The 19,005-nt window shown below is 38.2% G+C and overlaps 1 protein-coding gene across 8 annotated transcripts in view; it reads right to left on the minus strand.

Moving 5' to 3' along the window:
- LOC114546160 (ATP-binding cassette sub-family A member 1) overlaps positions 1–19,005 on the minus strand; it is a 206,636-nt gene that overhangs the window by 58,419 nt on the left and 129,212 nt on the right. For all 8 annotated transcript variants that reach the window (XM_028564839.1, XM_028564840.1, XM_028564843.1 and 5 more), the window contains 3 exons: positions 14,241–14,368; positions 9,267–9,365; positions 8,498–8,687 (listed from right to left, as the gene is read on the minus strand). In XM_028564839.1, coding sequence (XP_028420640.1) covers positions 8,498–8,687; positions 9,267–9,365; positions 14,241–14,368 — 417 coding nt within the window. The remainder of the gene's footprint in view (positions 1–8,497; positions 8,688–9,266; positions 9,366–14,240; positions 14,369–19,005) is intronic.

A 19,005-nucleotide genomic window follows, 5' to 3' on the forward strand; every position in this document is an offset into this window, starting at 1 on the left:
GTGCAAACAGCTTGATGTGCAAGCTTTGGTGTGTTGTTTAAACGGTAACCTTTGTGTGTATATCCATTCTTTATCACTTACAGTAGATGTCTATAAAAAGGAGTAGATGACAGGGTTTTGTGCATCTGCATCATCATTCTAATCCTGGGTCCAAAACTTCCTTTAGAGATAAATCACTATTTGGTTGGGTTTCACGTGGCAGTACTGTTGCATGGGGTATAGAAGTAGCATTAAAATAAAGAGGAGATGAGGATACATTGGGGGCAAAACAAGAAGGAAGGGATGAGTAAAGCGAAATTAGAAGCCAGGTTAAAAACAAATAGGATAAATAAGAAAGCAGAGCAGGAATGGATAGAGGATAGAAACACAAGATAACGCAGGAGGAAGGTGTGTAAAGAAAAGGAGGAGATACCTGAATCACAAGGCAAAGAACAAAAAAATAGGAAAAAGCAAATGAGGAAAAGACCCATCTGGCTTACGAATCAGAGATAAGGAGGATGAACTGCATGGCAACCTTGGCTTATCTCTGAACAAACATGCTTCTCTTTCAAAAAGCCACAGGAACTAGGAAACAAACAAAACCAAAAATAAGAGCTTCTCAACTCCACTGTGTGTACAATGAGTTTATACACGAGCATACAGTCAGTGTGGGTCTAATTACTTTGGCCTTGGTCCATATCCCCCATCAAAAAGACTAAAATGGGAAAATGACGCGATTGTGCAATACCTGGGCCTGCATCTCTTGTTCATTACCTGGGAACAGCTTCAGAGTGCTTGGCATTCTGTACATAACATCAGCTCTCCACAACACAGTGGTAGCTTGATAGCTGGGGAAGCAAACACGGTTGAGGGAAATGTAAACTAAGGAGTAATGAAATCTGTTGAATGAGCTGGCATACTCGAGCACTGGGAAGATAAGAGACTGTGGTGTGTTCATATTCATCTTGGCACTGTTTATATTGTGCTTTACCTTCATTCGGTGTGCACAAAAAAAGCAATCATGGGAAAGCACAATCTTCTATAATTAAACATGTTATGTCAATGCGTATGGTCACTTGTCCTCGGTCTTGAAGTTTTGCAAGTGATGAATCCGGTTAATTGTTTTTTTCACGCAAAGCAATAAGTTTCTGTATATGTGAAGTTGTGACTGCATTTTAACTCATTATAACATGATGCGTTTGTCGTGGAAGTGACAGGTGGCCCATTGTGTAACTGGCTGTATGTTTGTCACCACGTGTATTTCAGCATCTGCTCTTCAGTTCAGCGCATTCCATTGTGTTGTGCGATCATGCCAAATATGATCACATCACAACTACCATTTTGTAGAGTGAGCCAAACAATACATAGCTTCAGTAGTGTGGGAGGCACTTGCTGGGTCACAAGCATGCAGTTACTAACCACAACAGAAAGCTGCTCTGGCTATTCTGTCCCAGATCATGAGAGATTGAGTTGCACACACCACGCCCGATGACAGATTTTCATCCAGACTCCCTTCTGTTCTGTTTAGCCACAACAAAGGCAAAGCACTGCCTCATCCACCATTTGCCTCACCTCACAATTCAATGACAATTCTTCTTTTGTTTTCGAGCATCTCTTGCCTTCTGTTGAGAGGGTGGCTCTGGACAGGTAGTTTTACACTAAAATGGATCTGCGGGTGTTGGGAGTCAAAGTGACAAATAAACAGGTCCCAGCAGAGAAAAGATGTGTATGAGTATGGGCTGGTGGAGGTTTTGGCGGAGGTTTGGAGCTAATTTGCCGTTAGTTGGGTTTTTTCTTTGCCACAGCGGTTATTGAAGAAAAAAACTGCCCTCAGATGTAAAGTTTACAGATTCCTTATGGTTTAAATGTATAAATGATTACATAAAATAGCAATAAAATGTCAGGCCTGCTGATTTTATATTCTGAATTTAAATAAATTGGCCACACAGAGATGCATAAAACGGCTTTGGGATTATGCTGCAGTATACAATCATCCCTTTCTTTTCTAAAAGTACAACAAATACTCTTACTGAAAAGAATCACTTTTAAGGCAATTTTTTTTTCTCAAACCAACAAACCAAAGTGTATTTGTATTTCTCGTGCAGAACTTCTCTTTTTTTTGCACACAAATGGTAAGCCAATGCCCAACTTCAATACCCTGATAGATGAGACCAAGCAGAGTAATTTGCAAGCAGGCTGTAGTTAGGCCGGTCTCCAAATGATAAAGACATAAATCGTAATTCGGTGAACGTGGCGCCATTATCAATTCCTCTGCACGCATGGCGGCCTATTCATCTATGAAGGTTAAATAAACAATGATTTCACACTACCTCCTGCGGTGGTGTGTCCATGTTTGTTCTCTCTCTCGTCTTTTCTGTAGTTTCTCAAGGGCATATTGGGAGGATGGGCAAGATAAAAGATAAAAATGAAAACTAGTGTGAAGCTGCTACACTTTGTCATGATTTATTCAGCAGGGGAAGCTTTCAGGTCAAAGGGAATACATCCTCACAATGTGCTCAGCTACTGTGGGTGGTCTCTGCCTTGGACTTGAATTTATTTATAAGCCCCTGCGAAGAACCACAGTCTACAGGTAAGCAAAGCAGAAATGATGAAGTGCATATGTTCCCATGCCCATGTACATACATACACATAGTGCATATGTATGTTTAGCAGCATGTCACATTCATGTATTCATATCTGTCACCATATTAATCCTACCTCACAGACTCCATACTGTATATTTAAGATGACAGTTTATCTAATGACCTTATGCACTATATTTCAAACTGTAAACTATGGGTTATGGCCCACTGGTGGATTGCGGTTAAAGCAGGAAGGCAAAGAAAGTTGGAGAAGGGTGGAGAGTTGTAGTATACAGTTACACACTTTTATACATTGTCAGTTATTAACTAGTCTAGAACACTGGGGTCTTTTCACTAACATTGAAAAAAAGACCACAGTGAACATGCACCCCATAATCGCACTGTATCTTTCTACCACATGAACTCACACAATACCCCATTGGTATAAATCTTTCAGATGATTAAATAAAGGCTGCAGATCTTGCTGGCTTACTGTGTTACAAAGACTGACCCCTGCCAAATAAATAAAGTGTTTCATTATACACGAAGAAGGTGATGAACAGAGAAACGTGACTGTTAACCGCACGTGTATTGCGTAGAAATGCTTTCTTCTGTCATATTCTCCTCTTGTAACTCTCTTTTATTCTAAATTTAAAGTTCTTTTAGCGCACAGTGGGAGATGACTGGTAATAACGCAATGTCCTCAAGGTTGTTTCCATGCAAAAATGAGAGTACATTTAATAACCTTTTACAGGATCTGGATTGGAATTAAATAAGATGTTGTAAATAAAGGAGAAATGAGGAAGTGAATGTACAATGATGTAAGCAAGAATTAGCCTTTTGAAATGGTCTTTTTATTAGAGCCAAGTGTACTAAAAGTACCAGCTAGATACAAAATGACACAATAAAGCAGAAATCTACTGGATTTCTCCTTTACTTACAACATCTTCTTTAGTTCCAATCCAGATACACGGCAAAATATTAGCAATTCATAAAATAACAGAAATATATTTATGTGTATATATATACACATATACATATACACATATATATATATATATATATATATATATATATATATATATATATATATATATATATATATATATACATATATATATATATATATATATATATATATATATATATATATATATATATATATATACACACACACATACATATATATATATATATATATATATATATATATACATACATACATATATATATGTATGTATGTACATATATATATATATATATATATATATATATATATATATATATATATATATATATATATATATAGAGGGCTGAGAAGCACCTAAATTAAAGAATGAGTGAGGCTAAAGTGGAGAAGCAGGTGGAGAGAAGAGAGCAAAATAAAAAAAGAGGATTGGAAAGAAAGACTTTGATGGCCGAACAGGGTACTAGGAAGACACAAAGATACAAATAGGGCCTCAACAAATGGGGGACTCCTTGACAGTGCTGTCATGAGCTAGGGCCGGACGTCAGGGAAAAGAAAAGGTTACACAAAGGGCACTTCTCTTGTTTGACTGTCTCAACAATCATCCGATAACATGATACCTGGACAGTTGCTCCTTTAAAGTGGCCCTGGATGGCCTTGTCACAGGAAGGAGCACACAGCAAGACTCACACAAGTTCAACGAGGCATTACAAATCTGTGGAGTGTGAAATGGCACATTACATAGCGTGGGATATTATATAGGGAGGTATAGGGGGTTGAAAGGAAAATAAAGGATTGGCAGATGAGCAGAGCGGTTTCAAACTGTGTCACTTCATGTCCTGCTTGTTGGAAGGCAATGACATTGCAGAGTCTCTCTTATTAATGGATGGTCTCATTTGTCCTTCCAAGATGACATCTCCCGAGTAGGCCAAATATTGAGGGGGGAAAATGTGATGGACATTATGAGACAAAATCATTTTAGATATAATATATCTGTAAGTGACTGTGAATGTTTTATTAACTGGGCCAGAATATCTATTTTTAACATTTCCTTATATATATTAAGAATTGAGGGGGAAAGAAGCTTTAATACTTAATAACTGTTTTGCAAATTGAAGTTACAATGACTGTTAAAACTTATATCACAGAGATAAAAGAGCTGACACTTTAGAAAAAAAAGGTGTAAGGCATTTTCAACTACAGCAAAGGACATTTTTACAACTGTCTATTGTGTCATTAGATTTCACCCATAACGTTTTGTCTTTATTCCATTAAGTGGCACATTCAATTGATATATGGCATTTTATAACTAAAACAAACTATAATAACTCAAAAGGCTTTAGGTCATGCTGCTGTATTATAATCATATATTATAATTTGATGTTGAATTAATTACCCTTAGTGGGAAATGTAAAGCACTTTCCTACCCTTGTGTGGTTCAGACTTATTAACTAACTAACTAACACATGTCCCCCTGCTTTTAGATGTGCAAGTGTGGGTGTTCAAGTGCAAATGTTACTGTAAAATCTCAAGTAGCTCAAGAGAGTGAAGAGCTACAGTAACAAGAAAGACAGGCTGCAACGTATATAATAGCTACTATATAAGGAATGCAAGTGTGCAATAAAGGCTGTAATTTGTGTGAATCATATTATTATGATGTTAGATGTGAAGCGGATGTACTAAGCAGTGGAATTATGTGTAGGTTAAATGGGAGTGGCAACTTCATGAATATACCATACTAAGTGCTCAGGATGACAACTGCAAGCTGTAGAGCAAACCATAATCAGACAACAGGAATTTATATTTTTCTCAAAATAAAAAGGTAACTACTGTGATAGTTGTATTTGTATTTAAAAGTGGAAGATGTATGCCATTTTTCTTTTTCTAATTATAGGAAATAATAGCCTTTCAAAAGTTGATGAATACATATCAAGCACTTCTGTGAATGGGCACTAGTGTGTTTCCCAGTACACTAGTGTGTAGAAACACACTAGAAAGAGCGTAGTTATGCCACATATGACATGTAGGCATGCCCGCAACAATTAAATAATTGTCTAATCGCAATTTGGTTTACTTATTTGCCGTTTCTTTGTTTAATTGCAATTAATTGCGAACATCAGCGTAGTCCTCAGGGTGATGGTTGTTGGTAATTGATTTTGTGTAGATATGCCAAATTGTTATTATATATGTGATTATTGGTTTCTTATTGATGATGATAAATGTTCTACTTTAAGTTAGTTTAAGAAAATATGCAATGTTTTATGCTAATAAAGAGGCATGTTTTAATTCATAGGCTTTGTTGTAACATCATCTGGGTCACATACCAGTGATATAACCAAAAGATATAAATAAATATTTTGTCAATATGACTGAATGAGACAATTATATTGTTAATCGCAATTATTTCTGAGACCATCAATTGTACAGCAACATTTGGAATTGTTACAGCTCTACATGTAGGGGCGATGCTAGTGAAAAGCAGCCTTGATGATAAGAGTTTGACCTAATAAAGATCCAACTGTGACCATTTCTAACATTCTTGTCCGAGCGCATGTATACATATATAAAACAGATATGTTGTATTATATCTGGAGATACATGGCATGTCATGTTTCGGTTGACATTTGTGTGCGTACATTTACTTTAACATTGTAACTCTGTGTGGAAATGACGGTTTGTGTATGTGTACATTCCATGTAGTCCTTCGGGTTGGCTCGCTAGGTGAGGGCATGGGCTTGATAAGGAAGACATGGACATTGGCTACAGGTAGATAAGGAGCTACAGACATTACTCTTTTTTTTACCTATGCTATTAAACAATACCAACAGGTTTATGCCATCATACACTGTTTCTCATATTTTGTTTCAGTTTTACACCTACCTGCACACACAGGATTTGCTGTCAAACCTTCCCACTTCTGCATTCTGATTTGTACCAAGGTTGTACACACAGCAAAGCCGTCCAATCCAATCTATTTAAGTTATCGCCTCATGTCCCCCAAATGCGTGATGATTGAAATTTCTTAAAATAATGGTAAAACTTTACTTGAAGGTATCGACATAATCGTGACATGACACTTTCATAACTATGACATGACACTGTCATGAATGTGTCATAAAAGTTATAATCAAGTCATAAACGTTTATGATTTCAGTCATTAAGTGGCATTCGGTTTTTGGTTTTTGTCTTGATTATGACAAGTTGACATTAATCAAAGTGACATTACCAGAAGTTGTCTTGGCCATGACAAGATTACATTAAATTTGTTTGGAATGTCTTTGTCATGACAACTTGACATAATGTCATCCTGTTTAATGTCAGTTGTTTTAATAAGGACACTCCAAAGAAATGTAATGTCAAGTTGTCATGACAAATACATCTTCTGGTAATGTCATCCTGGTTAATGTCAAGTTGTCATAATCAAGACAACCCAAACAATGTCAATTTGTCATGACAAAGACCGAATGACACTTAATGACAGAAGTCATAAACATTTGACTTGTATATAACATTTATGACACGTCCATGACAGTGTCATGTCATAGTTATGACACTGTCATGTCACGATTGTGTCGATACCTTCAAGTAAAGTGTTACCATAATCATTTTCAAAAATGCTATTTATGATTTGCAAACTGTTGCAAAATAGCATTTTGTTTGGCATGCTATTCCATGTGAACAGAAAGCTATCCAACCTGCACCATGACATGACATGTGAATTATCACAGGACGACCTATGCTCCCGCATGCCACCAACATCAGCTGGAGGTCCTACAGGACCAACCGGCAGAGACAGCTAGTCTGTATGAAAATGAATGATTAGCTATCTTGTAAATGCAACGCCGTTTGGCAGCCAAATCAAGCCAAGACAAGGATAAAAATATTGGCAGATTTACGTGGGGTTAGAAATAAGACATTTAAATCTCCTAAAATGCAGTCATCAACAAAAAAGCCTGAGTAAACAGACAAGCCATCTCTAATAAAATGACATTGGAGTGGAGGTGGCAGCTTCTCCCTTTATTCTCTCTCAAGCTTAGATTTCTCATTATCATTGGGAGACAGCAGTGCAAACCATTTAGCTCCAAATGAGCTTCTTTCTCTTCTTCCTTCTCTGTATTGCAATTGGTTTAGTCAGTAGGTGGTGGTTGATAGGGATGCAGGGTCACTAACTTGCCCATTAATCCAGGCCTGGATCAAGTCCCTTCACATCAGACCGTGCAACTTCCACCTTAGCTGCATTTGCCATGTATATATTGGTAAAGTAATGGCCTGTATAGGATTGGTATTGACATCTGGAGGATGAGACATGCAAACCTCCCAAGACTCATGATGTGAGCAGAAAATGTGAGGTCCTTTGCAAAGTCTGTACTGGCAGCGCATGCAATACAATGTCCTAAAAGGTGCTACAAGGTGAAAGGTTGGCATATAGCTGAAGGAGTAAAAGGACACACTATATTTTTTTAGTTAAATCAATTTTGGCCCTACTTTCATGCATGCATGGTAGCTCACAAAAGGGAGGCAGCACAAAAGGCTGATTTACATACTGCAATGCAAACAAATTCCTTGTTAGTAAGTACCTTTACATTTCAAATCAAAAATGATGCTGACTGCGACTTTCAGACCGCAAGCCAAAAGCTTCCATGATAAGCATTTTTATTGTACTGTTGTGTCATTGATTTATTTTTTATTTTTTACACTTAGACCGTTTTGCTCTCTTGCGGCAGTGTATCCCACTGTGACACAGATACAGATTCAGTTCAGCTTGCACAGGAAGTGCACAGAAAGCCATGAGCAGTGCTACTGTTTCAGGCAGGGTTTAACAGGCTTGCTCAGGCACCTCAGCGAAAGAGACCGACACACTGGCTGTGGCAGGGTATCTAATGTATGCCCCTAAAGTCACATAATGGTGGTTCCAACTACAACACCACCGTCCTACCAAAATTCACAAGCACCAGTTCAACAGACTAACCTGAGGTGGAGGGAGCCCTCCTGCACCAGGTGGACAGTCAGGTAACATGGACGTCCGTTTAGGCGTGCTGCACTGACAGGAGGGGGAAGGGTTGGACATGTTCCAGTTACCGTTGAGGAAGATGTCAGTGACGGACTGATCAACAGATGGAGTGAACCATTCAGAGCCACTAGCTGAACATGGTAACATCCTAAAAGAAAAAAAATGGTGGAAATAGGAGTGTAATAATACATTCACTGCATATTGTATGCCATCAGATGGATGGAATACTTGTTACATGAGTCAAAATTTATATATATTTTAGACTGCAGAATAATACCTCTGAATTAAAACATGTGTGGTTTGTGTTTGAAGAACTTCAGCAGAGTAAGATGCACAAGCACTTGAACTGTGAACTCCAAGTGGGCCCCAAGCTAATAATTCCATTATTACTATTTTTTTTAAAAGGTATTCATTATTCAAGTTATTCTGATCAGGATGACAAGAAGAGCGTGTGCAAAGCAAATTATTTATTGATCAAATTTATTCTTAGGAACTGATCTTCAAAATCATGCAGATAATTCCTTTCGAATGCTCTTGGTAACTTGGCTTTGTTTCAGCTTGCTCTATTTCTGCAGCAGAATTTCTTGAAGGAGGCAGAGACACATGCTCAGACATGCATGTCACATACACAGCTTTCAAAGCACAACACTTTATAACTACCATTTGTCATTAATGCATGTGCACACACTAATGCTATTCTTTTGGCTTCTTGTGCATTAACACTTACGGTATTGGGTTTCCATTCATGCAGCGAGTTCCAAAGCCAGGATTGTTTACCAAGGTTTCCACCACGTTAGACACCTCCACATTGTCAGGCACATCTTTGCTGCAAATATTGGAAATATAATCAATACATATACACATTCAATTGTTTCAGTGTGCAATAAGGTTTTCAATTGTATATCTCACAGCAGGTCCATGTCACTTAAATCCACGAGTCACAATGTCAATAAAACAGACCAATAAGTAATTTAGGTTTTATGTCAGTGTCCCTTTTAGTGGAGCCATGGTATAACTGTCCTCACTGTCATTACAATTGGTTAGGATTTTACACATTTTATAATCTGTCTTCCGTCACAATTGATTAAGATTTCACAAATCATCTAATCGGTCTTCCACATTGGCAAAGCACAGGAGTTTAGATGATCATTAATCTTGAATGTATCTTGGCATCAAAGAAGGCCTGCAAGGAAATGAGACACAAACTCATTTGTTTGGGCCAAGAGTCAAAACATAAATTCCCAAAACACCATTGTGTTGCATACTTTTTCTCTAAAGTATAGTTCCGTCCTGATGTTTGTGCAAGCACATATTGATATGAGCCTGTTCAAGATTCTGTTTACAGTTTAGCCTCTTCACAGATTTGCATTTTTATCTAAGTGTCCTGTGCATATCTACGTCGTGTCTCAGTTAAACAATCTTCCCATTCCAATTTCATTCTCATTACTAACCACACACACTCTGCCCTTTATCTTATGGGTATCGTGGGAGTTAAAACACAGTGTTTCATAAAGACCATCGTGATGGCTTTCTGCCAGCAGTGGCCACAGCCCAGCCAACCATTTGGATTAATACAGTGTTCATTGTCTCATTTAGAGGCGTCTCCATGAAGGTCATTCGGTCATTTCCTTGGCCACCAGTGAGCGCAATTGAAGTGGTCCGATTGTTAAAATGGATTATGTGCAGCCATCTGTTTTGCAATTAACAATGGCTGGGTTACCACGTTATTCGAGATAATAAAACTATTGGACAGTTCCAAAATGAAGACTTGTGCATATACACAGAAACAGCGGAACTAATGAATAGTTCATCTAGTCAAAATGAAACATCATAGAAGTAAAAACTAAGACAATATTAGAAGAAAGTCAAATGAAGGCCATTATATAACAGGAATAACCCCTTCGGATGATAAACCAAAGAGTGTTGTTGAGTGTAAATATTACTTTCCATATTCGGATATATCACTCAGTAACCAAAAACTAGAAATACAGAGCATTATAAATCCACTTATTGCCACAGGTATACAATATACACTAGTGAGCAGGGTTCAAAGCCCCTTCAATTTCTAAATTAGATAAATCATTATCAACCGTTAAGATGAAAAGACAATACTTTTATTCACACTGTTATCATCAGGCAGGATGTTTTAAAGTCACTTAAGAGATCATGACAATATTTAGGAATTGGCCAGAAAAATTAAGAACATCTCCAGCTTTATAATGTCATATACAAAAACCGCTACCAGGAATTCCCAAAAACCTGAATGTGCAGTTCAAGTTTCGTCACAAGAGACTATGTGACAGATAAGGCGAAGCAGGCTCTGAAATCCCACGAATGTGAGCCAGGATTGTATTCCCACTTGTCACGTGCTGTTGAACGTACACTGAGACATATTATCACCATATCATGTTAAGGTCTCGTCAGTCTTATAAAAAACATCCAGCAACCTTGTGACGCTACAAAGAAATTCTCTTTATGAATAGATGTGGGTTTTCCAAGGTGTTGCTAAAAAAAACTTAGTATCTAGGTAGGTTGCTAGAGTGTTGCTAGTGGTTTTCTGGGTTTTTGGTAGTGTATGGATGTTGTGTAAGTGTCTAAGTGCTAACGACAACTCCATGTACACCATGCAGTGGTCATAGAGGAAGTAATAATAGTGGTAGAAGTAGTAACAGTAAATAAACTGGGTTTGACTGTTTCAGCACCATGGTGGGATAAAAAGACAATTTTAAATGTTTTAGCACTGTAGACAGTGACAAATAATTCCAATTAAATGTTTCAGTTGCATTTTTGGCATAAGTAATAGTCAGAAAGAAAAGCAAAAACTACTCAACAACGTGTCTCAACAAAAGGTACTGAAAAGTTTCTTTGTCGAATTAAGTTCCAAGATTCTAGCTTCAACTTCAAAAAGAGTAATGCTTTAATCATTTTTTTGTGAATGGATCACTACCAAAGGTAATAGTAAGTGTTGTTGGTATGTATATGTGATGCCAAAACTGAGAGATGACAAGCGAAAGAAGTAGCATACAAAAAAATATGCCAGCTAGTAGTAGTGTGAGTCGCCCAGCAAGCACACTGTCAGTTATTAATGTAGAGCACTGATACTATGTGGATATAAACAAACACATGAATTCAATATTCAAGAAGTGTTTATCATTTGCATTAACTATCATGACTCGACAATTCTACTGTCAAACTAAGCAAAGTATGAAAAATATTTACCACCAAGTTAAAGGCAAAAGTGTATAAATAAGTGAAGAAAAAAAGAGCAGCATCTCACTCTGACCAAGTGCTAAGATAGTATCATAAATAAACCACTTTCTGGTTGCACTTAATTGTGTCTTGACATCTTCAAAGTGAATTTTATACAAAATGCTGCCAGGGGAAATGAAACACCTGCAGGATAGATAAGCAACAACAGCTTCATGTCAAAGGAACACAGTATGAATACAGTGACAAGATTAGTTAGATGGTTTGGACAGATGCTGTAACTAGTGATGCATATTAGATTTAAACTTTTACAGCACTTTTGTTGTTACAGAGAAGGATCATGTCGCAGCAGTTTTGAGCTGACTGGTGTGAATATGTAGCAATTAAAAGACAGTGGAAGAAACCTTATTGGAACTTAAAGATCATACTATATCCTGTACAGTAAGCATAAGCATATATGTTTTTTAGGTGTTTTTATTATTAAGAACTATGCTTCATAAGTTGAGATTCTTAAAAACCACCTAAGCCAAATGAATGTAAAATCAATGTGAGCATAAAAACTAACTAAGTAAACTTTTCACAGACCTAATGATTGTAGTTGGTCCAGTGGACTTCTTTAGAAAGTTGTGTCTTTAAATGTGCCCTGCCACACAAGACCGTTTTTCCTTGTATTTTTTCAAATATGTTAGGTCCATATGTGTTGTGAATGTGAAAATGAACTGCTACCTCCTCTGTCAGCTCTAGCCACTGAAAAGAAATAAGCGGAGAAACCAGGCCAATTACAAAAGCTGGTCAGTCTGACATCATATTGCCTGAGCTCATTACTATTCATTAGCTCGCAAAGCTCGGTAAAGGATGCTGACAGCCAGGCGCTCATTGGCTAGCTGTTAGCCAATCAGCTTAACTGGCAGTAGTGTTAATTTCGTCAGATGGTTGTTCGTCAACAACCTTTTTTTTTCCATGACTAAGACGACGATGACGAGACTGCGCCAATGTCCAAAAACAATGTCTAAGACTAAATTAACATGCATTATTGTTGACAAAAAAAGACGAGACTAAATGTTTTGCATAAAATAAAAACTAAGATAAAATCTCTCTTCATTTTCGTCTACAATCGTCTCTACTTTTTCATCATGAGATAGAATATTCAGCTGTTACTAGGGTTGGGTACCGTGACCTGGTGCTACGGCACCGGCAGGTACCTTAACGACTGTTATCCACCGGACTCAATAGCAACGCGGATTTTGGTGCCACTTAAATGCCTGCGCTTCTCTCTGATGCTCCTAAACGGACGTTAGAGGCAACCGAAACATCGCTGCACGGGACGCTAGTTAACAATATACTTGGCAGCAGGTAACGTTAGCCTACCGTTAGCTAGCAGCTGGAGTAAACACTGTTAAAATGCTGACAGCTAAACGGTGTAAAAGTTTGTCTGTATTTCACTGTGTAGGATTCCAACAGTGGGACATACGACAGTCTGCAGCTGCCGTTGTCTGAAAAACAACACATATGTTGCGTTCACTTGAAATACGCCTTGCCAGCTTCGTGCTGCATTCAAAGTTATTGTAAAATATCCTTTTCCCATGTAGTGGTTGTTTTTGTTGTTTAACAGGAATTTACTGGTGAAATAAGGAAGAGGCTCGATATTTATATAACATTATATAATTTATTTTTATATAACTATTTGACTGAAATGGTTATCAGAAATAATCTCAAAAAGACAAATGTTTTGACTAAAACTTGACCAAAATGACGAGACTTTTAGTCGACTAAAACTTGACTAACAAAAAAAGATATGTGAATGACTAAATGTGACTAAAACTAACAAGGACATTTGGCACAAGACTAAGACTAAATTAAAAATAGGTGACAAAATTAACACTAACTGGCAGAAATTGAGTCTTCCTGCAGGCTTTCTATACCAAATTAGAATGGCTTGAAACAAGGTAACCAAGGCATTTTTCCATGGTAGAACTTCAGACATCACCACAAAGTAATGAAATACGTGTAGCAGGGCACCTTTAAGCTTTTTGAGTGTTATTTATTCATGATCTGCTCTAGCTTTTCCAACGTTTTAGACATAGATACAGTATAGTAATAATAAGGGTTCAAAATGATGTGATTTTTTTAAAATTGAAAAACAGTAACAGTTTCTTGAGGGAGGACCCCTAAACCCCCTGCCAAATATGTCCCCCTAAGTCTTTCTTCTACCAGTTCTTTTCGAATTATTCACACACACTCTGCCAGTGAACAGTGAACATCATTTGGTTGATGATTATTCCCTGGAAAAATCTGGTTTCCTCGCCATAATTATATTATTGGATGCATTACATCCTTAAGGGTAGTTATTAAACATAAAAGGAACTCATCATAGACTGTTGTTACCATTCAAAACTAAAAATGTAAATGTGTGGTGAATTAAGTTAAAATGCCATAATAACTACTAAAAAACAAAACTGACAATTCATTATGTGCTATATCATTATGTGGTTACCTGTAAAAGGTGGTTTGAGGCAGACCATACATCCAGGGTTGCAGCTCCAGACTCGGATATTCAGTGAATGGTGGCACGATGAGGGAGAAGATCAGAGACAGGCACACAAACGCAGCAGGCAAGACCACCTAGGAGGATGTTGACAAAGTCAAAACCCACTTAAGACATTTATCCTGCTACATTGGAACTCACTTGAAGTAAAATGTGAAATCATTTACCACGCAAGACAAAATAATATCATGTGTATTTTTCAAGTAATTGCCAGACAGGTTGATTTCAAATGAAATACTTTCAGTTTAATGGTGTGCTATCTGCCACTACAGTTACAACGACTACTCGAGGAATCATTGAAAGCCTCTGCCTGAAAGCTTAATTTAAAAGGTCCCATGGCATGAAAATTTCACTTTATGAGATTTTTAATATTAATATGAGTTCCCCCAGCCTGCTTAATGGTCCCCCAGTGGCTAGAAAATGGCGATAGGTGTAAACCGAGCCCTGGGTATCCTGCTCTGCCTTTTAGAAAATGAAAGCTCAGATGGGCCGATCTGGAATACCTCCCCTTTCTCTGCTTTGCCCGCCCAGAGAATTTGACCCACCCATGAGAGAGAGACATCATGGCTTTCAAACGAGCAAAGTGGCAGTTGGTCAAGGCCAAACCCCCACCCTCCACCTTGCCCCCCCTCTCTCCTCCCTCTCTCCTCCTCAATAGCTACAGACAGACATGGCACACACTAAGGAAAGCTCATTGTGGAACTGGCTCTAGTGGCTGTAATTCTGCACCAAGGCTGAATTTTGGGAAATAGACTTCAGATACAGTATTAGGGGACCACTAAGGCCTATATAAAAGCATTCAAAAAGCAGCATGTTATAGGACCTTTAATCATTGTACCGTTCACACGACACCCATTGTTTCCTCTATGTTGATTTTTTTGTAGCGATGCGCCATTGCAAAATTTCTGCCGCCACGCTATCAGAAATAGGGCAGTTGCCTTTTAAATGATCTGGCCGACATAATGCACTTGGCTGCCGCTGAATAGGAAAACTATTCAGAGGTTATTGGGCCCGTCCACATACTGTTGTGTTGATGTAGTTTATTGACAAAACGTAAACGTCACCACGGGAAATGGCTTTGAAACGCAGACACCAAAATCAAGGTAAGAAATAAATAACTAAGGCTAACATTACAAGAAACATAAACAGGCTAGCTAGCTAACTGTTATCGATCTCATGATGTGACTTTTTGGCCGAAGACAGCGTTGTGGAGAGTGAAACGGGAGACTAGAAAAAGGCGTTAAGGTAGTGTGTAAATCATATAGGCTCCTGGTATCTAAAAGATTTTCAATGTAATGGCTCAATATCTAAATAATTTCGACAATGTGGATGAGGTCGTTGCAATTGGATGGCCTGCAGCTTCCAGCACAATTTGTTTGGATACAAGCGTTACATTTTGGAAGATAGACGGGATTCTGAACAGCGATGCCCGCGCTGCGTACACACACGCACGCACGCACGCACGCGCGCACACACACCAGAGATGTCTTCCAACACACAGCACATGCACCTGACTGGGAAAGATACCGCTATGCTCGTTACTGTAAGTAGGCTACAATAAAACCTAAAAGTTAATACGTATTAATACCCACTCACCTGTCTACGGGTATTCACATGTAGCAAGCAATATATTTCAATCTGATCTATCTGGGCAGTCCACTCTCTTCTACCGCGCTGTTTACACAAACACAGCGGGGGGGTCTTGCTGTTCGGACAGACCTGCACCCACTGCTAAAAAAAATCCTAAAGGAAACACTGCTACACCAGTATCTATGTCATTTTAAATGTGAGAACAGGTTGTCCTATGACCTATGTAATAACTGTACAACAAAAAAATGACACAATTCTAAAATTATAGGTGCCCTCTACTGAACAACAGCACATGATTCAATACAAGATCTATTTCATCATTCCCCTCCCCAAGCCCCCTCACTGTCATTACGTGACACAAAATGACTGATGCAATCAACAATAATGCGGGATCGCTGCGATAACGTGGCAACATTAATATGCACCCCACCAACTTGTTTGGGCTCTTCTGCATGCTTTATGAGTTTGATTAAACACTTCCAACACTGCCACCATCATCTGGCCACTCAGATATAATTAGTTTCTCAACATTCTCTTGTCTTTTGTGTTATGTTTTTAAAACAGACACTGCCACACTTCCCATATCCCACCCCACCCGCCCACCCCCTTCCAATCCTCTTTTCTCCATCATGTAATTCTCTTTTCATTTCATTGTTAGAGCTGACAAAAAGGTCAGTGGGAAAAATGCATGCTATCTTTAATGTTTAATCACTCGTAGGTTGGAGCGCACTCGGCAGCAGGGGGAGGTTTGCATACACTTGATTAATTGCAAGGCATGCAATTTGCCAGGCCAATTCAAGATGCTACAATTGAAAATCCTAAATTTACTGCATGGAGTTATGGCTGTGGAAATGTGCTTGGAAGAAAGATAAACAGCAGCAATGAGACTGAAAAGCTTAATGGCAGAACGCAAAAGAAAGAACTATTCTTTTTCTGTTGCTCGCTCTTTCTCGCTCTCTCTCTCAACAGTAATTGCAGGTGACAGCTTGTACTTCTTCCATTGAGAGATCTGCAAAAAAAATGGGGTGAAGTCATTATGCTCACAAAGCCAAGGCACTCCCATGAACAATGCATAAGTTAAGCGCATTCTCAGGTTTAGTGGGGATTTAAAGAGGACGAGATTATAAGCAAACTGGGTATAAACACCAAAACACAATTACGATGTGTTTTATTTCCTGCAAAGCTAAATGGCTCATTAGATTGAGTTTGTTTCCTCAACAAACACTTGTGTCTAGCCTATATCATTTGTGAATTTATTGCTGCAGCTTGCGTTAAAGTGGATAATAGCATCACCTCGGATATTTTTTACTGATGTGGTAATGTGGTCTTTTCTTTTTCACAGCGTTCAGACAAAACATAACAAAAAGTAAACTGATTGTTTGTGTTCCATCCACAATGGTAAACAAAAGGAACACAGAAACGTCTATGCAACAAATGAGCACACCTCGTGTACCATGCTGTAGCGATAATTAAATTAAAAACCAACAGAAAAATTCTAAATGACACAACGTAAATCATCTCCTGCTGAACAGCAAGGTTGCTGCAGCTGGAAAGGCTTGCTGTAGCCAGTTCAGTTTGAGCTCCAAACACCAGAACCCTTCAACTCATCCACCATACACACTAACTGCTTCTCCCTGATTCTGATATTGCCAACACTCGCCTGTCCCCAACTTTCATCCCCATAAATCACTGCTTTTGTGTTACATGCCATGATCTCCTTTATATTCACCTAACCGCTTGTATTCGAGGAGATTACCTCACCACACAATCATATCTGCTGACAATGGGAGCCGTTGACATGATGGGGGGGGGGGGGGAATAAACCTTTAGCCAAATGAATAAAAAGGGAGGAGAGGTATGCCCTTGCAGACAATGTGCACCTTTGTACACACACACACTCACACACCTATCCTTCCATCCTGCGCTGCGTCCTCACTAAAGAGGGACGCCCAAGATTGACAGTGACTAATGGGGATTGGTACTGTAGCAAATTACAAGAACCCGTACACCTCACAAAGGTGAAACACCATTCTCTCTCTCGCTCTCTCTCTCTTTATATCACTCGCTTGCTCGCACACACGCACGGTCGCACAAAGGAGTAAGCTCCAAGAGCCTTTTCAGTTGTGATAATTTCAGCATCATGGCAGCTGTCGTAACTGACGGCATTACATGATATTCCCAAGCACACTATGAATCTAGATGAGCGGTGTGTCAATACAATTTAAGTCACAACGCACTTTTTAGAAGTACCTCGGAAATTGCGAAATTGGTTTTGACTTGTTTAAATTACACCTGTTCATTGGGTTTGACTTTTGAAATTGTGTTTATGAGAAACAAAATGATATAGACATACCCTAAATACACTAATAGCAGTCTGTCATCTCTGTAATTGTTATGCGATCCCTTTTAATACATAGCTAATGAAAACACATGATTAGCACACATAAAATGGAGGAAAAACAAATAATGGCTGTCACTTTGCCTTTCTAGTGACAATCAAAGCAATCAGGTGAAGTTGATGTTACTCTAACTGAAGCCAGCAAAAACACCTTCCATTGACTCACTTTGCCCACAGTCACAAATGTATTAACAGCTTCCTGGCCACACCAGGCATGACTTTGTATCAAAATAAAAAAGGCGAGACCTAAGAAATCAGCCCTATTTACTTTGAAACAACTTTGCTCCCAGGTATCAACACTTTTCTGCTCAGAGAAAGTGATTTATCAAAACTAAAGAGGCAAATCTCCTCCACAGCAGCAAAAAACACTCTGTTCATGACATCTTCAGTCTCTGTAGTCCCTCCAGTATTCCTTTGGGAGTAATGATGATTATTGTACATGCAGTTTACTATTTGTGGTGCTGCGCTTCATATTTTTCAAACTTTTTCCTTTTTTATATATATATATATATATATATATATATATTTATATATATATATATATATATATATATATATATATATATATATATATATATACACACTACCCTCTGTGTCGATTTATTCTCCCACAACTTAAATTCTACAACTACTGACTAAATCAAGATGGATGACATGACTTTTCCCTCCAGATTTTAAATTAGCTTACTCTATCATATTTGTCATTAACTGATTTTGAAAGCCAAC

The sequence above is a fragment of the Perca flavescens genome, chromosome 19 (genome assembly GCF_004354835.1).
Source record: "Perca flavescens isolate YP-PL-M2 chromosome 19, PFLA_1.0, whole genome shotgun sequence".
Lineage (NCBI taxonomy): Eukaryota > Metazoa > Chordata > Actinopteri > Perciformes > Percidae > Perca > Perca flavescens.